Source organism: Grampus griseus (genome assembly GCF_964374135.1).
Source record: "Grampus griseus genome assembly, chromosome: 17".
Classification (NCBI taxonomy): Eukaryota; Metazoa; Chordata; class Mammalia; order Artiodactyla; family Delphinidae; genus Grampus; species Grampus griseus.
In genome coordinates, this window is record NC_139011.1 from 14506397 (window position 1) to 14528672 (window position 22276).

The 22276-nt window shown below is 40.9% G+C and overlaps 1 protein-coding gene across 1 annotated transcript in view; it reads left to right on the plus strand.

Moving 5' to 3' along the window:
* The window catches only part of WASHC5 (WASH complex subunit 5), a 54155-nt gene extending 32225 nt beyond the window's left edge, over positions 1 to 21930 (plus strand). The window contains exons 20-31 of the mRNA XM_082675098.1: positions 2044 to 2145; positions 2885 to 3064; positions 4317 to 4441; positions 7134 to 7296; positions 7682 to 7784; positions 7873 to 7952; positions 10337 to 10440; positions 11227 to 11356; positions 12820 to 12916; positions 16229 to 16382; positions 17196 to 17283; positions 19996 to 21930. Coding sequence (XP_082531224.1) covers positions 2044 to 2145; positions 2885 to 3064; positions 4317 to 4441; positions 7134 to 7296; positions 7682 to 7784; positions 7873 to 7952; positions 10337 to 10440; positions 11227 to 11356; positions 12820 to 12916; positions 16229 to 16382; positions 17196 to 17283; positions 19996 to 20052 — 1383 coding nt within the window. The 3' untranslated portion in view covers positions 20053 to 21930. The remainder of the gene's footprint in view (positions 1 to 2043; positions 2146 to 2884; positions 3065 to 4316; positions 4442 to 7133; positions 7297 to 7681; positions 7785 to 7872; positions 7953 to 10336; positions 10441 to 11226; positions 11357 to 12819; positions 12917 to 16228; positions 16383 to 17195; positions 17284 to 19995) is intronic.
* The last annotated feature ends 346 nt before the right edge of the window (positions 21931 to 22276 follow it).

Genomic DNA, 22276 nt, shown 5'->3' on the forward strand with positions numbered 1-22276 from the left:
GTAATTAGCAATAATTATCAAAGAAAGGATTGCTTAAGAAAAATGTAAGGCTTTTGCCAGAATCTTTCAGATAATAAAAGCAGAGGGAATATCATCTTGACCTCATTCAAACTTAGTAGACTGTCTCTGCCAGTTTAACAACTCAGGGCTTTTTGTGGGATCCTGTGGCTTTCACTAATCTTTAACCTTTGAATGTTGAGGATCTATTTCAAACCCTTACAAAGAGTTTAAAATCACTTTAGTTAATATGACTTAAAACAAGTGAGATATACACAGGGATATACATATAATGTTCATTGTTAGATATAGCCAAAAAAATAGAAATAACCTAGACATTTTATGAGTAAGAGAATGGCTAAATATATCATGGTGCATTCATACTGTGGATTGCTTTGCTGCCATTCAAAAGTAACTTGCCACTAGGAGATTTCCAAAACGTAAAGTGAAAAAAGCAATTGCAGAACAGTGTGTGTATGTATGTGTATGTATTATGATCCCATATAGTTTTTTAAATTAAATATATTTAAGGACAAATACGTATATAAATTAACAGAGGAAGGTCTGGAGGATCCATATGAAAACTATTAACTGTTGTTAACCACAGGGGGTGTGGACAGAACTGCGAGGAAGGGGCTGTGTGAAGGGGTCTTTCCCTTCCCTGGGAGCACTCCACAGATTGGTGGAAGTCTAGGAAGAATTGAGTAGAGCCATTTAAGACCATGAGATTCATAAAACATTTAACTCTTTTCCACTAAATCTGTTTTTATAAGGAATATTTCTTTGGAAACTTCATGTTACTTCTTTGATTTTGTTCTCATTGACTATGTTTATTTATAATTTACCTTTCTCTTGTAAAATAGAGCACAGATGCTGAAAGCTACAGAAACAATTATGTAGCTTGATCGGTTATTATAAAGTAAAGACCACTCATTCTCACCACCCCTCAAGCCCAGAGATATAATTCAGCCACAGCTCCCACCGCAGGATCCTCCTCATGGGCCTTGACCTACTCCCAGTCTCTCTGTTTAGTTTTATTATCCAAAAATAAATTTCTAGACACTCTGATTCAGACTTGCAATTCAAAAAATATACGTCTTTTAAGGCTGATTTACTCCTCAGATTTCTCCCTCATTCCTTTCTTTCCTTACAATTTGTCTATTGAAGAACCCAAGGCCTTTGACCTGTTATCTCTACAGTCTGGCTCTTACTGATTGCATGGTCACGCTGTAGTCCAACAAGTTTCTCTGGCTTTTGTATTTTCAGCAACTTTTTCATTCCAGTTATCTTCCTTGAAATTTAAATATTATCAAACCCAGATGGAACACATCAGTTGTCTTTATAACTTTTAAAATAATAGCTCTTGACAAATTTAAAAGTAAAAGAAACAAGTCTCAGGGAATTCAAAGGAGTGTGTTAAAACTATTTGATGTTTTATGGATTTGACAGGAGACTTTTTTAGGGAATAACAAAAGCTTTCTCATTACAGAAAAAAAGAATCAGCAAAATAAGCTATATAGTTAGATAGCAGAGTTGCTTTCCTGTTTTATCTCCCTAATTACTAACAGCATCCCAAGAATGCTGAAAGAAAAGAGAATTGTTAAATCTTCAGTGGTCCAACCCCAAACTTGATTTTGCTCATATGACTATAGATGCCCTCAGATAACTTCCATAGGAGACATGTGCACTGACTTCAGATGCAGGCCCTTCAATCTACCACCTCCTCCTGTGATGAGAAGAGGCACTTTTAATTTTTAATGAAATGATTAAAATGTGAGGCAGTTTAAAACTTTCCATACCCACCATCTTTGAAATGTCATGTTGTAAAATTATCATGAATTTTACTGAGATAAACCAAGTCTTACAGAGGTGACAGGTTTTAATAATTCTATCCAAGCTGCACAAAATCAAAAAAGAAATCCTGATTGTCAAGTAATGAGATAGGAAAGTGCTCCCTTACGGACTCTGGAAACTATCTTTCTTCCGGATTTCTTCAGGACTGAGCTTTTCCTTCCTGGAATTTATTGCTTTTCGATTTGTACTTAGGTGGACCCAAAACAACTGCTGGAGGATGGAATAAGGAAGGAGCTGGTTAAGCGTGTGGCTTTTGCTCTTCATAGGGGATTGATCTTCAACCCTCGAGCCAAGGTACCAGATCACCAAAGTGGGTCTGTCCTTTCCCTCTACTCGGCTTGCAGAATGTTCTAGAACACCATTTTTAACTGTTATGAACAAGACCTTTCCTACCTTCTAACATATATCTACTATATCATGTTCAGTACAGTCAATTGATATGTTTTTTGATCCTATATTATAATCCATTCATATTATAAGAAAATCCTTTTTAAAACCAGTCCTTTCCTTCACCTGTTGATTCCCAAGTTTAAGAATTAAACTGATGTTTATGATTCCAGGTTCCTTCTCATAGCGAAAAGAATTTGTTAAACCTAAAACAGATTGGCACTATAAAGGCTGTAATTTTTTCTTTTGCTTGATCTTTCTGGGAATATGGTCATTTTTCTCAAGAGAAAAAGAATAGGCCTGAAATTTACATCTAGAGTACCTTTCACATCAGTAAATTCAATTTAAAATGTTTTAACTCTTAAGATTAGAGTCATCAAATGATATGAGAGAAATCACTGATATTCAGTTTTTATATATTCTTTTATATGAGGCTTTCTTTCCAAATGAATGAAATCTATTCTTTGCTGGATGTCTGGCATAAATTACCATTCCTCCTAGATGAGGTAGGAAATGAGTATTTCCAGAGCTGTCCCAAACCGTCACTGCGGTCTCTCACTTGGGGTATCCTTTAAAGTCTAATGTAGGTATTAGGGGGTGACAGTCTATGCCAATATAATAGGTTTCTGTTTCTTATTATGCACAGCCAAGTGAATTGATGCCAAAGCTGAAAGAGCTGGGAGCTACCATGGATGGGTTCCATCGTTCTTTTGAATACATTCAGGACTATGTCAACATTTACGGTCTGAAGATTTGGCAGGAAGAAGTATCTCGTATTATAAATTACAATGTGGAACAAGAGTGTAATAACTTCCTAAGAACAAAGGTATCTAAATAGATTTTAATATGCTTGACTCTATCTGTTACTTCTGACATGCCCCGTACACGCCCCAAACCTCAGAAATGCCAACAACAAAGTTTATTTCAATAGTTACTAAAAATCAGTAACCACTACACAGTCACGAATACCTTCAGAAGCTGTGAGGGTCACAGAAAAGTTTATATGACACCTCACCTCTCGGAATTTACTGTCCTAAGGAGAAAGCAGACTTAATTAATTAAATGGCTACAGAATGAAGCTGTCTGGTGTAGTCGTTATAACTCGAGTGATCAGGAGTTCCAAAGAGTTAGGAGGTCAGCTGGGTTTGATCAGAGTGTATACCTAAGAGCAGAATTGCTGGGTCATTTAGTAATTCTGCATTTAACTTATAAACCACCAAACTGTTTCCCACAGTACCTGCACCATTTGTTCATTCCCACCAGTAGTGTCTGAGGGTTCTAGTTTTTCCACATGCTCTCCAACACTTGTTAATTTCCTTTTTTTTTTTTTAAATTATAGCCATCCCAGTGTGTGTAAATGGCATCTCATTGTGGTTTTTTTTTTTTTTTTTTTTTTTTTTGCGGTACGCGGGCCTCTCACTGTTGTGGCCTCCCCCATTGCGGAGCACAGGCTGCGGACGCGCAGGCTCAGCGGCCATGGCTCACGGGCCCAGCCGCTCCACGGCATGTGGGATCTTCCCGGACCGGGGCACGAACCCGTGTCCCCTGCATCGGTAGGCGGACTCCCAAGCACTGCGCCACCAGGGAAGCCCCATGTCTGTTTTTTTATTGGGTTACTTGAGCACCAAATTCTTAAGTGTCACAGCTGAGAAGACTGATTTTAGTTGGTAGTTAACAAGGAGCCACTCTGCAAGTTTTTAATTAGGTGACTGACATGATTCAGGTGACATTTTCAAAAGATTATGTATCTTCCAGCCTTATATTTTTGATTTTATTATTACATTGATACATGTTAACTTATAAGACAGAAAGCCAGAAATTCTTGTCTTTTTCCACTTCTCCTCAATCACTTCACTTTTTCAAAGATATTTCTTTTTTTATATATATTATATGTGGCGTTTCTGAGAGGCTATTAATACAATTTTGAACATTTCTTCTTCAAAATCAAGGAGCATTTATATTCACTGTTCATGCAACATTGTCTTTGTAAAACTATGTGAGAAAAGGATAAGTAGGTTACCTTATCAAAGATGTACTAAATATTTATGTTCTTGGGGTTCTTTTTTTTTTTTTCCTAGATTCAAGACTGGCAAAGTATGTACCAGTCCACACATATTCCAATACCAAAGTTTACCCCTGTGGATGAGTCCGTAACATTTATTGGTAGACTCTGCAGAGAAATCTTGCGGATCACGGACCCAAAGTAGGTGTATCTGAATTCCACTGGGCTTTGAACGCCATGGACAGTGTCTCTCTAAACGTATATCACATCTACTTAGATCACACCCTTGTTCCTGCCACAGTTGGAGCCTTTCTAATGGGTTTATTAACTTCACTTTTTCTGAGACTGCATGTTTTCCTCAGTGTGACTGAGGAGACCCCAGTCCAAAGACATATAGATGAAAACAATTATAAGGTCTGTTCGGCCACCTCTTATTTTAGTCTGCTTCTCTTGCTTTCCAGCTGACATTTTACTCACTTGGGTTTGTGGACTCTCTGGTTTAATTAAAACTTTTAAAATTCCAAATTGCTCCTCTGTGCCTGTGTACCTATGGCACACTCCTGCATTGCAGTCACTGGCTCTTGCACTTGCCAGCTCATACCCTGACCTTTTAAGATGACCTCCTTGTTTCTTAGCCCCACCCAGGCACTTCTGCATAAGGACCAGAATTTTTTTTTAATATTTATTTATTTGGCTGCACCAGGTCTTAGTTGCAGCAGGCAGGCCCCTTAGTTGCAGCACGTGGGCTCCTTAGTTGCGGCATGCGGGCTCCTTAGTTGTGGCTCACCAGCTCCTTAGTTTCGGCATGTGAACTCTTAGTTGCGGTGCACGTAGGATCTAGTTCCCTGACGAGGGATCGACCCTGGGCCCCCCCTGCATTGGGATCGCAGAGTCTTATCCACTGCGCCACCAGGGAAGTCCCAGGACCAGCATTTCTTGAGCACTCACCTTGTGCACTCTTCCTAGCCCCTGGCACACATCCTTTACTTACTCATCACAGCAGTCTTAAGGGGTAGGCATTGTTATTCGTCCCACGTTAAATCAAAGTAACTGAGGCACAGAAAAGCTCAATCACTTGCCCAGAAGTTAATAGACAGTGGACCCAGAATACACATCGGGTGCTCTGACTCTGGAACCCAACTGTTAAAGCATGTGTCATTCAAGGGCAGACTTGCAGCCATGACTTACAGTTTATATACAGTCACGTGGGTGAAAATCTCATAATCAAAACAGCCCTGAGAATATTTCAGGTGGGCACCACAGTGGAGGCTTGACGCTACCTGTCTCAGAAGTCTAGCTGAGCTAGTTTTCCTCATTTTTTTTCAGTTGAGCCTCTGATGAAGCAGTTGGTACTAAGCCCAACCAAGGGGAAAGCAGGCTCCTGCCTGCTGTCTTATGTTCACCCCTGGGTCGTGCTTGTTCAGTCATTCCGCCTGGTGTGCTTACCCATGGAAAGATGATTTCTCTTCTTTTTCAGTTCAGCTGTGCGTGCGTAGTTGGCTTTGTGTAAGTTGAATGTCCGTATCACACGTCTTCTTTATACTACCTTCAAATTCAGGCTGATTTTGTCCTTCGAAACTTATGAAGCTTCACAAACCAGATGTCACCTTCAGCAGAAATGAGTTCTGTCTATGCCTCATGGGCCAGAAAGCGTAAATTATCCGAAACGCTCTTTGACTTCTCTTGGGCACCCATGGGTTGGTCACCGAAGCCCTCCTAGAAAACTGTCCGCCTGACTCACCTAGTGCCGTGTTAATACTGGCAGAAAGGATTAAGCATGATTGGGATTTCCATGTCGTATATGATTTCATCATCAAAATTGGGAGCCTCTCAACTGACGCATTCAAAGTGCCAGCACTGAGCGCTGGAAGCAGGACACTGAGGCCTGAAAGTAGACTGTGGCTCTGGAAGTCATCTTGTTCTTCCATTTACTTCCAAATTTAAAATTCCCTAGCTCCTGAGCCTCTTTTAATTCCCTCCCAAGCCTCATTTCAGTAAAGATATGTATTGGCTCTTAGGATTGAGGGCATATTATTTTGTGGAGGCTGTTGAAGGTAGAGGCTGGGACTCCACCCCAGACCTACCCAATCCAACTCTCCAGAAATGGGATCTGGGCGTCTGTTTTTTAACATGCTCTACCAGTGATTTAGGTCCGTACGCCAACATTTGAGAACCATTAAAATGGTGGTTATGGGTATGGTGTTGGAAGCCTCGGTTATTTCATCTATAAAATGAAGGTCAAACAGCTCGTACATCACAGCTATTCTGAGGATGAAGTGTGAGCACACGGAAAGGTCTTGGCCCAGTGCCTGACACATAGGAAGCGCTCGGTAAACGTTGTTGGTTGTTATCATTGCCATCGTCACACTCCTGAGTCTAAAAGGGAATCGCTGGTCAATGACCAGAACTGGGAGGAAAGAGGAAATGGCTTTGTCATCATAGTCTCAGATGTGAGGACACAAGGATTCGAAGTTCCTTTCTTACCAAATTGGAAATGACACAAGACTGTGTTTTGTCCCTAGTCTCTGGATATTTAAAGAAAGACCCTCCAGAGAGACAACAGGGCTCTAAAGCCTTCCAGCCTGATGGCCGAATCTAGCCTTGTCCTCAAGACAGGACTCCAAACAGCAGCCCAACCCAGTGGAAATGAAGCAGTCAAACTGGTCACATAGCAAGGGCAGGAAGAGGTGATTTAACTGAATTTTGCCTTTCTGGCCCAGTGAACATTCACCGTGAGATGTCTTGGGTGCCTAGATGCAGAGGTTATTAAAGCGCAAATCATGAAACCATTGTTCTTCCTATCCAATGCCCCTAATCCTGTTGCATCCCACATCCCTTCAGGATGAATTCTGAGCTGCTTTTGGGTTTTGAGTTCGTTTTGTTTTTGTTTTAGAATGACATGCCACATTGACCAGCTGAACACTTGGTATGATATGAAAACCCATCAAGAGGTGACCAGCAGCCGCCTCTTCTCAGAGATCCAGAACACCTTGGGGACTTTCGGTCTGAATGGGTTAGACAGGCTTCTGTGCTTTATGATTGTCAAAGAGTTACAGGTGAGCTTTTTGGCATTCGTGCGTTTTTCTGCTACCCTGGCGGAGAAGAGAGTAGTTCGTTTAACCTTTCTTTCGTGCTTTCCTAGACTGATATCAGGCATGTGTATATGACTCCTGTTAAATAGATAAGAACTGAGAATAAACTGGAGTTTCTTTGGCCAGCATAGTATTTTTATGGGTAGACTGTTCTTGTGAATTTCATCTTGGAAACCAGCAACTCCTCCTAACAGGGGTGTTTCTGATGGGAACTGGAAGTTGCTGCTTCCCTGTCATCCTATTTGTAGCGTTGTGTGAATGCAGCTAGTTTGTGTTCTGCATAGCATTTTAGTTAACTGGAGTATTTATTCATTATGTTTTGCTCTTCGATCATGCCTTCTTGTTTTAGAATTTCCTCAGCATGTTTCAGAAAATTATCTTGCGAGACAGAACTGTGCAGGATACTTTAAAAACCCTCATGAATGCCATCAGCCCCCTAAAAAGCATTGTAGGTAAGTGTTCTAAAACGAGGCTGAGGTAGAGAGAACACTGTAGCCTTTCCAAAGTTACTAAATAGAAAATCATATTTTAACCTTTCAGCAAATTCGAATAAAATTTATTTTTCTGCCATTGCCAAAACACAGAAGATATGGACCGCTTATCTGGAAGCTATCATGAAGGTATGTCGTGGGAGAGAGGGGAGAAGCAAGGCTATGGTTTTTTAATTATTATTTTCTTGTAACTTGGTTGCCCAAAGAAAGCCACTTTTCTTTCTTTGGCCATCAAAACAAAAACACAACATTTCAGTTTGTCATTATTTCTAAGTTCTTTTGATCTTTGGCTGTTCTTGACTGGGCTTTTCATTGGCCTATTCATTGTTTTTCTTTCACTGAAGAAAACTTTCATTTTGAAATGACTTTTGGCAAGAGGTGCTTTCACAGAAGGAAATAGAAGTTTTCCTCCCTCAGCTATACTCCATCCTTATGTAACAAGTTCATTAATGAGCTGCTGTCAGTTTGCCATCCTAATCTGGACTGGCCTGAGTCTCACCTCTGTAGGAAGCCAAGAGAGATTACAGAGATGCTTAGAAGAGGCTTTGGAGGTTTCCCAGTGACTATTATGGACCACTGTTAGTTGTATCAATAATTGCTGGTAATTCAATAGTAGCCAAGTCTTGGGTCTAAATCACTGATCTTTACATTAAAACCCCCAAGGACCAATTTGTCTTTTTGTCTTGAATTAGGGAACCTGCAGTCACTAAATGGGCATAATAATCTGGAACAGCATGGAAATACTTGTGCTTTTCAACAGTGACAGCAGCCACTATCCACATGGAGCTGTTGGGCGCTTAGAACGTGGCTTGTGGGGAGTGAGGACCTGAATTTCAAATTTTATTTCATTTTAATTGTTTAAATTTAAACAACCACAGGCAGCCAGTGGCTGCTCTCTTGGTCATTGCAGCTCTAGAGAAATCACAGAGAGAAAGAGTGACAGTCCAGAGCTCTCTAATAGGCAAACAAATAGGTAGAATGAGCTTATCACCTCCCAGGCTCCTTAACCTCTCCAGTATCTTATTTAAATAAGAACAAGTTACATAAAACTGCATTTATTTCTGTTTCCATTTCCAGATTGGTATTTTCTAGGGAATCCTTGACATAGAGTATCTAGAATTAAGCAAGGAATTATATGGGCAGAGACAAGGTTGGAGGGACATTTTTGAGTGGCCTGGAAGAACCCACTGTTTTCTTGGCCTTGCCCTATTCTAATTTTTAAATAATAATAGTTTTCTGTTAATAAAAGGTTTCTTACTTACAAATAGCATTTTTTTGGATTCACTTTTATTTTCTTGACATAAGTAGAGTAGCCTCATAAGAATAGTGGTCGAAGGTAGTACATTTGAGGTCGTTTGACACTTTTAACTGTTATAAAGTCCATTGATCTAAATGATACCTTTTCTTCACTCTTAGAGAAGACCACTCTTTTTTTTCCTTTCTCTGCTCCCAACAACTCAGAGGAAATGTGTTCATTTCTTCTTTATTGTTGCCATCATTACTAAACAACCTCCCTTCGTATTCCTCCTCTCCCCTTTGCTAATCTTTTAGGGATAGCTTTTCTAGAAAAGAGAAGGAATTTACTGCATAAAAAGTTAGGGTATACTGTTGACTTTATGATACCAACAAATTGAACTTGTCAGAGCCAGCTGAACTCTTACCTCAAACTGACCCAAAGATAGTTCCCTAACACCTGACAGTCGCCATGGATTCCTCCAAATATCCTTTATGCTCATCATTACTTGGAAATTACAATGGTTGATCCACCGTGGTAGCATAACTCCAGGTCACAAATCCATTCTTTTAATAGCTTGCGAATTACATTTTGTTACAGTTGGCTTCCATTGTTATCCTGTATGTTTTATCTCGTACATTCAAAAGAATTATTCTGAGACAATGTCCATAGTCTTCGCTAGATTCCTTAAGAGGTCCAAGGTGCCGACAAAAGGTTAAGAACCTCCGGATTCGGGGTTATCAGTGTTAGAAGGGCCTTCTTGGAAGATTGTATGTAGATTATTTTATTACCTAGATTATTTCTTGATCTGTAATCCTGAGTGATGTAGACAGGCTTATATTGACCGAATATTAGAGTGAAATGACATCCTTAGGACTTGAGAAATTTCAGTTTAGGACAAATAAAGGAAGTAGGGCTTCTCATTAGTGGGTACTGAACATGGAGAATTTATTCCAAAAGATCAAAAATAGAGCTTCAAAACACACACCTTTAATCCATGGACAATTGAGCATTAATGGATCACTTTGTAAACTGTTAGACATCAGGGCTATTTTGAAGTTGGTGTACAGGAATCTCTCCAGACATTTCTTGAAGGGTCCTCTGCTCCTTTAGGGATGATGCTGGCCTTAGCCATAAAGGCAGTCCAGGAAATCCTTGAATTTTTCTTTAGAATGTTGTGATCCTTCCAATAAAAGCTCGTCATCTTTTTGTTTGTCTCCTCGCTATCTGTTTGAAATCCTTGTGTAGTTTACCTGTTCTCTCTCTTGCTTGTTCACAGGTTGGGCAGATGCAGATTCTGAGACAACAGATTGCCAATGAATTAAATTATTCTTGTCGGTTTGACTCCAAACATCTGGCAGCTGCTTTGGAGAATCTCAATAAGTAAGTGCTGGCATTTGAAACAGCCAGCTGTGGGCCTGGATTGTTCATCATCGATTAGCATTCCAGTTTCTTGTTCAATACCTGCTCTTTTAAGTTCTTCTTGAGTGAGAAGGCTCTCTGAATTTACAGGCTTTCTTCCCATAGGTAATCAAATCTGTCTTGGTCTGTCTCTCTTTTTTTTTTCTTTTTTTTGATAGATTCATTTATTCAGCCAACATATATTGATCACTTAATACACACCAGACACCATGCTAGGTACTTGCACAGACTGAGAAGGCAATTATTACCAAAATCCACTCCTGGCTTTCCATAGGACTGAGTCACTAATTCTTCTGAGGGCGGTGGAAGCGCACTGCTGCCCGGGTGTGGCTGTGAGAACGCATCCCGGTGCACAGCCACACCCTTTACCTCTCCTTCAGCTTGCTCTCTTTTCGAGCCTCCTGCTTAAAGATAAATAATCTGTGCTTCTTGGTCACAAAGTCAGTGCTTTTGACAAAGTAGGTAGTGAAAACAGTTCAGTCAATTCATAAAACTTTGAATGGTGAAAGCATTTGATTTGGGTGAACTCCAAAAGATAATGTAATTCTAGGTCAAATTTTCCATTTGTAACCAATGACAGGTATGGAAATTGAGAATTAGAAGGATCAAGCCCTTATTTTACAGGTGAGGACACTGGATCCCTGGAAGATCATAGCTTGTATTAACTGTTGTCTAGATTCATTTTATCTCTAATGTTTATCACTGTTGTTTTTGTTTTTGTTTTTGTTTTCCTTCACCTTCATCTAGGGCTCTCCTAGCAGATATCGAAGCCCACTACCAGGACCCTTCACTTCCTTACCCCAAAGAAGATAACACACTCTTATATGAAATCACAGCCTACCTGGAGGCAGCTGGCATCCACAACCCACTGAACAAGGTTAACGATTAAAATATATGATGGTGTGGTGGGGGATAGTGTGGTACCTAAGGCCATCTGGCCCAGATTGCTGTGCTCAGGTACTGGGAGGACCTGGTTCCCATCCTGGAGCCTCCCTTCTCTTGAGTTCCTGCCCTTTCTGGGCTCCCGTTTCCCACGTGTAATATGAGGATGATCACACCGTCCCTGCCTCACTCAGGGCTGTGGGAATCAAGTGATACAGTGTTTGTCAGAACTCGTTGAAAAGTGAAAAGCGCTATATCTATAGGAGATGTGTTTTAGGTTTCTCTGCGGGTTGGTATTTGAACTGCAACTAAATGGTGGTATTGATCCTTCTTGCCCAAAGATACTTCCCTCTGTGGCTGACAGTAATCACAATCACAGTCTGGGGCCACAAGTCCTTTTCTGCAATTCTGATCTCCATAAACCTCTGAGAACTGAAAGTTTTTTCCACAAGTTGGTACCAGATCTCACTTGGTGCCAAAACCTGTCCCAAACTGACTTGCGGCTGTTTATACGCCTGTGAATTTTCATGTTTTGATGCCGAAATACTGATAACTTTCATTACAGGTTGTTACCCTAGACTCTATATTACCTTTCTAAAATCTTTATTGTAATATGAAATTCTGAAATCTATACAATCCCCTGGGTTTGGGGTAAAAAATTATGAACCTAAGTAGCACCTAACATTTTGTAATCATGTGCCAAGCACTGTGTTAACCCCACGATGGGTGCTGTCACTTGATCTCAAAGCAGTCCCTTAAATGTGCCCTTGTTGGGGGAGGATCCTGAGGCTCAGAGGTTGATAACTTCCCAGGGCTCCACACTAGCCAGCAATGGAGCCTGGCAGTCCGCCTGGCAGTCTGACCAGAGCGGGCGCTCCTGGCCGGGATGCCACCCCACCTCCCAGGGAACCGGTCCAACAGGGAGGAGGGAGACGGCTGGGTGTGTTCTGACTGTACTTCTCTGCCCCGTGAACTGGGGTGATGCTACATCCAGAGACTGCTCTGTGGCATTGCCTGCGGGAAAGCCACTGGACAAAGAGACGTCTGCTTGCTTCCTGCTTACACGCCGCCACGCACTGCTCTGCGGGTCTTTCCTTCTTTCTTTCTCCCTCTTTCTCTTTCCCTCCCTCTGCCCTCCTTCCAGCTTTGCCTTGACTTTCTTGCTCATCGCCTTTTTCTCCCCTCCTTTTGTTGCTGACATTAACAGGATTCAGGGGGGAGGTAACTGCTAATCTAAGCAAAATTGTTCCCATCCCAACAGGGCTAATTGTCAAGTGGGTATCTGTTTGGTGGGGGAATGGTCAGTGGTAAATAAAACTCTGAAGGCAGCAAGTTAATGGAACCATCCTAGTTTTCAGCAGTCAGAAGAGCAAACAAATAAATGGCAGCTTCCCTTTGAAAGTGTATTCTGTGGTATTGTGTGATGTGAAGAGCCCATCTCTTCCCTTCTCTTTCCAGATATACATAACAACAAAGCGCTTACCCTACTTCCCGGTTGTCAACTTTCTATTTTTGATCGCCCAGTTGCCAAAACTTCAGTACAGCAAAAACCTAGGTACTGTATGACATTTATTCTTTGCAGTAAGGAACAATAACGGTAGATTAACATCTAACCAAACAGCTCTTGGTATAGAATGCTATGTCACACATGAGGTCTTTCATAGTTAATTGCGTGTTTATAAAATCCATGTCTTTGGGCCTCTGAAATATGATGCAGACGGTGGATTTAATATCAACCAAGTATAATCCACCTTTAATTTACAGTGGCTGATTATCCAACTTGTAAAATGTGTGGGACCTTTGCTTCTCTCTCTTCTTTAAGGAGCTGATTATGGTGGGAAAGAAACTTCTTTTTGGTTAATGTTCTTTCAGCAAGTGTCATGGGCCTACTGTGTATCTGGAACTTTGGTATGAAGAGTAAAAATATGGTTACATACAGGAGACTAATCCAGGGATATCCAGTACTTTATTTTTGAAAATACTTGATACAAACAATAGATACCAAAGGCTATCAGTATATTTGTCCTGTCCAAGGATATAACCCAATGTTTTTTTGTCATTGACTTTATCTTGAACATTTTTATAAGATTCCCGGGTATTTCCTCTGTCTCCAAACTTTATATCTAAGTAGAGATTTTTAGAATCTGCTGTAGAGTTTAATTTACTCTGAAAGTATTGTAAGAGCTTTTCCATGAATGTAACCATATACTTTTTTTAACCAGCAATTCCAAAATATATTTCTTCCTTCAAGTATTTCCCTTCCTATTCCAAAAGGTTTTTTTTTAGGATAAAGATGTGGATTCTCTGTAAGGTTTTTATTCCCTCATTCAAAAAGATTCCTTGATTCCAGACACAGCCCCAATAACAATACCTGTTACAGCCACAGAATGCAGGGCATGGTGGCGCCCAGTAAGTCCTTGCCATAAGAGGGAGGGAACACGTGTGTGTTTGGATTCTGGCTTCATGACTTATCACCTGTGTGACTTTGGCCAAGTTACTTAACCTCTCAGGCCAAGCAGATTTCAAAAATACCTATGACATTACCTCTCACAGAGCAAATGCTTATCTGATGCTGGATCCTTTTCTGTATGTTGGTCAAAATCAATGTAAAGAACCATCCCAAGATGGACTTAAAAGTTCATCTCAAGATTCAGAGATTCATGACCTCCCTCTCTTGTCCCTGTGTTATTACAAAATAAGAATATATGCTTCTTTATAATGGTGAATTGTCAGTGCATGAAGATACCTTGTTTTCATTAAGACGGTTTGTTAAGTGGTCTCGTTCTTAGGTAATATTTCTTTCATTGCATGTATGGTTATGGTCAGGCTCCTTGATTATACAACTCCTTATGGGAAATATGTCACTATTCCAGTGAAATAGTGATAGTGGAAGATCAGAATTCCCAGATCTTTAAACAAAACAGAACAAAACTGTTAAGTGTCTTAGAAATGTATGTATACCTGAGTACAGTTCTTTTTTTTTTTAATATTTATTTATTTATTTTGGCCGTCTGGGTCTTAGTTGCAGCACGTGGGATCTTCATTGCGGCATGTGGGAACTTTTTAGTTGCGGCATGCAGACTCTTCAGTTGTGGCATGCTGACTTCTTAGTTGCGGCATGCTGACTTCTTAGTTGCGGATCTAGTTCCCTGGCCAGGGATCAAACCTGTGCCCCCTGCATTGTGCCCACTCTACCACCAGAGAAGTCCCCTGGCTACAGTACTTTTCATGAATTAGGCTGATGTGTTAAGTCGGGGATCAAATTAAAGAAAAGCAGGACTGAGGAAGGAACATCGGCATGTTTGTGGATCCTAAAAACATTTATTTAACCTTGTAAGCATTGTTCTCAAGACTGATCTGAGAAACGCACGCCTGCCTTGGTCTTTTAAGGAAGAATCTCTGTGGTGCTCATTCAGAGGAAGTTTTTGTTGTAAACATCACTTTTGTTCTCCACCTGGAAAGGATTACTTCTCCATGTTCTGAGTATGGCTAGAGTCTTTTGCAGTGGGCATTGAGTAATTTGGAATTGCCAAGGCCTGGGTTAGGTAACTTGTTTTGGCATCTTAAGTAAGTTTTTCCAGTCTTCACAAAAACCCAAATATGGGATCTGCGGGTCTGTCTGACCAGTTTTAACTTTTAATCAACTGCCAATCCTTTTCGCAAAGTGGTTGTACCATTTTACAGCCCATCAGCATTTGGCCATCTCAGTCTTTTTAATTTGAACCATTCTAATGAGTGTGTATGGTATCTCATTATAGTTTTAACTTGCCTTTCCCTGATGATTAATGATGTTGAGCACTTTTTCAAGTGCTTTTTGGCCGTTCTTTATATCTTTTTTGTTTGTTTCTTTATATTTTTCTTTGTTAAGTGTCTGTTCAAGTCTTTTGCCTATTTTTAAATTGGGCTGGTTGCCTTTTTTAAAAAATTAATTAATTTATTTTTATTTTTGGCTGTGTTGGGTCTTTGTTGCTGCGCACGGGCTTTCTCTAGTTGTGGCGAGAAGGGGCTACTCTTGGTTGCGGTGCACGGGCTTCTCATTGCAGTGGCTTCTCTTGTTGCAGAGCATGGGCTCTAGGCGTGCGGACTTCAGTAGTTGTGGCATGCGGGCTCACTAGTTGTGGCTCACGGGCGCTAGAGCACAGGCTTAGTAGTTGTGGCTCATGGGCTTAGCTGCTCCACAGCATGTGGGATCTTCCCGGACCAGGGCTCGAACCCACGTCCTTTTGTTTTGTTTTGTTTTCAACATTGTGGTCTGTCTCCTGTTCCCCATACAGCCATTCAGGCAGAAGGTCAAGGTCTCCAGATTTGGGCAGAAATCCTTAGTGAAAAGGCCAGCTTTGGCACTCACTCACTCACTTGACATATTTCCTTCTTCGACTGTCCTGATTTCTGCACGTTCTTTTCTTGTGTAACATTTAACCTTGTGTTTAAAGATACTTTTAAAATCTTATCCAGCATTTTGAATGTTTTCATTTAAGAGAGTACTTCAAGGTATTTAGTATGCCATGCTGCCATTAACAGAAGCCGATTCTAGGCAATTTTTATTTCCTCATTTACGTTTATCTATATCTTTAAATTTTCTACAGTTGCATCCATTAATTATATAATCCAGAAGAAACAGTGATGGTAATTATAAAAATTAGTACCCAGTTTAGGATGTTGAATACTTCAGACCACTAGAAGCCTCCACCAAATCCTGGGCCTAATTCAAAATGTAGTCCTGGATTATCATTCCCTCACGTAATCATCTGCCAGTGGTGATATGGGCCCCAGACATTTTGACATTCACGAACATTCATACTAAATGAATGTCGCCTAAGGCAAGCAGTTCGCTTGGTGGTAATTTGTAATTTGTCGGTCCTTGCAGGCATGGTCTGCCGAAAACCTGCCGACCCTGTGGATTGGCCGCCACTCGTGCTGGGACTGCTCACCCTGCTGAAGCAGTTTCATTCCCGGTACACAGAACAGTTCCTGGCATTGATCGGCCAGTTTATCCGCTCCACAGTGGAGCAGTGTACAAGGTACAGAAGGCCAACCAGGAAAAAATGGAATTGATGTTACAGAATGGGCTGGGAACCTCGCATGGCAAATTCCTCTTATCATCCCCCTAGTAGAGACAGGAACTGACTGCTCACCTGGCTCTGTAAAGCAGGTCGGGGCACATCTCCTTGTTTGGGGCAATTAAAGGTGTGCCCATCCTTAGTCACTCTGCCGAGGAGCCCTGGGAGCACGCACTGTGAATGCGTCATAACCACCATCAGCAAGCTCCGTGGGGAGAAAGTACAGGCCTGCCCCTCTGCATCCTGGACACTGTGCTCAGACCTCAGTGAGCCCGTGTCCTCCCACTGGGCCACTGCCCAGGGATGGCTCCACCCTCCAGTGGAGTGTCAGGGAGCACCTCGTGGGCAGCATAGCCCGAGTTCCTGGTGTGTAATGGAACGAATTGCACGGAAGTTCCTACGTGATATAAAGCTTGTAAACCTTTAGTTCTCCCCTCCCCCACCCCAAATGTGGCTTTTCTGGGATAGAAACAAGTTATTTGCATGAGATGCTGGGTCCTGAGTCTCCTTCTCCGCTACCCTAAAGGGTCAGCAGGCACCATGTGGTGCAGCCCCGTGTAGGCCGTTCAGAGAAGTTTGATTCCATCCTCCGGGCTGTGTTCTGAAGATAGGCCAGCAAGATCTGGCTTGCTGTGACTCAGGAGGAGGTGCTGTAGATGTGCCTCTACTTTGGCTTCATTTAGTCATCTGTCGTTTTTTTAGTCTTTCAGTATTTTGACTGAGGGTCCACTGTGTACAAAGCAGTTAACCGATCCAGACTGTTCTCTGTTGCAGCCAGAAGATACCAGAAATGCCTGCAGATGTTGTGGGTGCCCTTCTGTTTCTGGAGGATTATGTTCGGTACACAAAGCTACCCAGGAGGGTAAGCAGTAGATAAAGAACAATATTAATGCCCTTTTTGTAGAAAGATGGTATGAAGCATGGCCTTGGACCCATGAGGAGTGAAGTCCAGAGGCTCATTCCCGGTGGACACCTCTGAGCCCCTCGCCCTGCTCTACCCCCGGCTCGGCTCTAAGATGTTCCCTCCTCCTCCACGTGTTCAGTGCTTTGCGAGAAGACAGGGTTGAACACAGCTTCCTCCCTCTTCTTGCCCTCTACCACACCCTCCTCCGGTCTGCAGCTCAGCCTGTTGCGGAGGAGCTAAGATGAGCTCCGGGGGAGAGAGTGATTGTGTGCTTCATTTTTCATCTCTGCAGTAACCTGCTTCCCACAGCAAGTTTGGCTAAGTTCACACCATGGTTGAAGTGCTATACAACCACCGTTCCCAAAAATGACAGATTACTTTCCACCTCCTAAGATACTCTTTTATTTTCTCAGTAGTAATTCCACTTTGGTAAGTTTTAGTTGAGAGTGGAGAGCTTGACCCTGAAATATAAAAAAACCTTCAATAGATGCTGAAAAGCCATTCTGATTTTGAAAAATTAGTAGGTTAGGAATCAAAGTTACTTTTTTATAACAAAAACCAAAGATGACGCTTTTAAAATTAACTAGCAAGGTCAGACTTAATTCTAAGTGCTACTGGCATTCTCATCAAGGTCAGGACGATAAGAGTTACATGGTGATGCTGATGCTCACTGCTGCTTTTGTTGTACAGGTTCCAGACAATAGAATAGGAAATGAAAGATTTAAAATGCATCATGAAAAGAAGACAGATTTGTTTTATTGAGAATGAATTTGTCTTCCTTGAATACCCGATAGAAACTTGTGGAAAACTATTAAAACAATAAGAATTCAGAAAGTAAGCTGATTACATAATATACAAAGTGAATACACTAATAACCAATTCAAAACTATAATGTGAAAAAGATCCTATTGACAGAATTAGCAAGGAAATAACATAGCCAAGAATAATAAACTCTGTAAGAGATATGAAAGAATATTTAGGAAAAAACTATAAAATTTTGAAGTCCACATTTCTGAATGAGGAAACTCAAGTATTAGTTCTTTCTAGTTTATAATCTTATTGCAGTTATAATCAAAATCCCAGATAATGTTTATAACTTGGAGGGGGGTTAGAATTTTTTTAAATTTCATAGAACTGGGCTTCCCTGGTGGCGCAGTGGTTGAGTCCGCCTGCCGATGCAGGGGACACAGGTTCATGCCCTGGTCCGGGAAGATCCCACATGCCGCGGAGCGGCTGGGCCCGTGAGCCATGGCCGCTGGGCCTGCGCGTCTGGAGCCTGTACTCCACAACAGGAGCGGCCACAACGGTGAGAGGCCCGTGTACCGAAAAAAAAAAAAAATCATAGAACTTAGGCTAAAGCGGAACATCCTGTATATAACACCAAAGGAGGAAGCCACAAAGGATTTAGAGATTTCATCTAAGTGCTGAATGTAATGAAACAATTCTCTGTCAGATGTCTCAAAATTTTTTTAAAAAAATTGGGAAAACGATTAACAAAAGAACTTTTTTTTTCTAACTTAATAGTGTGCTCTTCTAGATCAATAAGAAAAAGATAATCAATCCAACCGAAAAAAAAAAAAAGGAGTTTTCAGGAAACAGGCAGTTTTCAGGAAAAGAAATACAAGTGGCCAGTAAACATTTGTGAAGATGTTCAACCTTACGTTAAAGGGACATGAATCAAAGTAACAGTAAAATGGGTAAAAAGTAAAATGTTGGGCGCCCAGTGCTTGGGAAAGTTTCAAAGAAATGGGACTTCTCAGTACTATCAATGGGAATGTAAATTTGCTTATCTCTGGAGAGGGCAATTTGACTTTATCTATTTAAAAAACTTTTGTAATATCTTACTGATCCCAGCAATTCCACTGCTAGAAATTTACCTGCTGGGTATATATGCAAAAGTTCACCAAGATGTACATGTAAGGATATTCAGAACATAAAATTTAGCAGAAGGACAGAAAATTATGTGATTCTAGTTTTGAGTGTGTGTGTGAGTGTGTGTAAACTGGAAGAATTTGATACAAAATAATTAGCAGTTTTAGTTTTCTCGTAAGGAATTGAGATTAGAGATTATTCCTTTTTTATACTTCTCTACATTTGCTAAATTTTCTCTAATTAGCAGGTGATAACTTTATAGTCAGAAAAAAATTAAATACTGCTCTTAAAGACTACCAATTTCCAGTGCTTGGAGATCACCTAGTTCTACATTCCACCCCATTTACCCCGTTCCACCCCTCTGAGGGCTTCCCCAGCACAGTTAAGGAATGCCTGCCTTTGAGGGTCTTCCTCCTCTGGCCTCAGTCACTTGCCAGATGTCCCGTTCTGGCAAGTGACTGAGGTTGGCCATCAGTTAATTATGAGGTGACCTGAGACTACTTCTTAGTACTTCCCAGAGGCATGTGCATCCTTGCAGATCCAAGTGCCTTTAAGAGCCAAGGAGCTCACGTCTGGGGCGGGGGTGGGGGGACAGGGAGCTGTATAGCATCCCTTCAGATGTCAGCAGTGCCAAGAAATTAGACACCAGAAGCAGAAGGTGGCGGTTTCAATTAGTGGCCCAGTATTTCCCTGTGATTCACCTTGCTCCATAGGATGTCTTCATGTCATTAATTTTCATATGGAAAAATTTGAATTGCTTCTTATAACACTATGAAAGTTAACTCTTATTTTTTTTAGGTTGCTGAAGCACACGTGCCTAATTTCATTTTTGATGAGTTCAGAACAGTCCTGTGACGTTTTTTGACTTCTGCGTCTTCAGTGGAAGGATTATCCTTAAATCTTCCCACCGTCACTAAAATGAACTTGGAAATGAAAAGAAACCCAACTGCTCAAAGAACTGCATTTTTTCCCTTTATTGTGGGAAACGTCAGACGTTCTGAGTAAGATGTATTTCACGGAACTAATTAATTAATATTGTTTAAATCATGGTATTATATACAATTTATATCATGTAGAAGCAGAACACATTTTGTACTGCCTCTTATAAATGCTGAGTGTAATTGTTGTGTATAAATCCATTTAGTTTTATGTTCTAGAGAACTATTTGTGCAACTCCAGATTTTCAGTAAAATAGTACTGCCAGTACCCAAAGTCATCCTTCTGCCTATGATTCAAAAACCACATATTCACCCTGCAAAAAACCTTGTCTGGAAGGTAAGAGAGGAGCCTGGTAGGTCCAGTGTTGTGTCCATGGTCACATCCACGACAGGCTGGCAGGCACATGGTGACCAGAGAGACTAGTAGCAGATGCAGAGACCATGCAATCCGTGGACCACGTACCATGGAAGTTTGTTCATGTCTGAGGCTCAGTGTCCTCTTCCAATCCAGATACCTTGGGGGTTCCCTGCAGCCCTTCTGTAGGACTCCCCAACTTCAGCTGCTCCTTCCTCAGCAAGCCCTGAGCCCCACCCCAAGTCCCCACTCCCTTTTTTTTTTTTTATAACAGCTTAGCCATTAGCTTTTAACTCCTCCAAAATCCTAAATCACTTCTGAATGAAAATTACCCTGAAAGAGGAGCTGCCATCCTCCTGTGGCGATTTGGATAAGAGCAAGAAAGGTGTTTTAACTCTGACTGTATAGCTATGTCCTCTGGAGAGGAGAGGTACAAGCAAAAGAAACAAACAAAAAACACCCAGTATCTGAAATGTGCTTGACAGTCAGTTAGCAAATAGTAAGAAAAGCAGCATTAATTTGTAGTCAGGAGGCAAAGCTTGAGTCCTGATTCTGCCACTAGTTAAACTTTGTCCCAGGGTAGCCTACTGGCATCATCTATAAAATCAGGGCTAATGATTTCTCTGGTTCCCTTCAGTTTTCTGATTTTATGATAAGTTATTTCTTTTGTCAGAAGGTCTCAAATCCTAAGATACTGGAAGAGAAAAAAAATGACTTTATATGCTTCATTTCACCATCATTGTAGAAAGGATTTTAAAAAGCATCTAGTCAGCAGAGGGAAGCAGAAGGCTTATCAGCCCAGCTTGGTGGAAACCCAGGGAGGAATTTTAAAAGTGAACTGAAAGTTGCCTGGCATGTAAGGAGTTTGGGAGTCTCACCCATCGAAGCTGACACGTGAACTCAGCCGGTAAGTCTGTGGCCATCGTACGTCCACTTCTCAGAACTATCTTGCTGTTTCTCATTTGTAATCAGATGCACTGCAGTAACTGCATGAAATGAGAGCTTTAGTTCTCTGTGAAAATGTTCCCCGCATAGAAAGCCAGCTGCTAATAAAATGGTGAGATCTAAGAAAGTGTATTTTTAACCAGACAATTGAAGTGTATGATTTATCAGAGGGGAATTTCACAAAACCAAGCAAATGAGTCCACATACACTGTGCTAAAACAAGGCGAAGTGATCTGGCTAGTGAAAAATTTCCTCAACTGAAAAAATTTCAACTTAAAAGTTGAACAAGAGAAATGTTAATTATAAAAGCTTTATTTTATAAATAAAATTTTAGCTCTAATCGTTAGAATCTGAAGTAGTTACTTAAAATTCCTGGTTGTATTTTACTGCTCTTTTAATGGAAGCAATTTACTTTAGTGATATTTGGGGATTTACTTAAGTCTCATGATACCCTTCTGAATGTCCATAATCTCTTCAAATGTACTGTAAACTCAGTAAAGTCTGACTGATTTTAAGGCATTATGCCAGATATTGCAAGTGCTTATTTGTTCATTCACTGTTTCTTGAAATAAGCCTAGCCTGGCTTATTAATGTTACACAGTGGAATTTATATAAAGCCCTCGATTGCCTTTCCATATAAATGTGATATTTTCTAAGAACTCAGAAAATAACCTTATCCAATTGCATAAGTGAGGAAAGACAGGTGGATAGATGAGGAAAATAAGGTCCGGAGATATTAAGGCAACTTCCCCAGCGTCAGGAGTTATTTAACAGAATAGGTTTCCCTCCGCATTTTCCATCCCACTTTAGTTTCTTTTTCATGAAGTTACGTAAAGAAGTC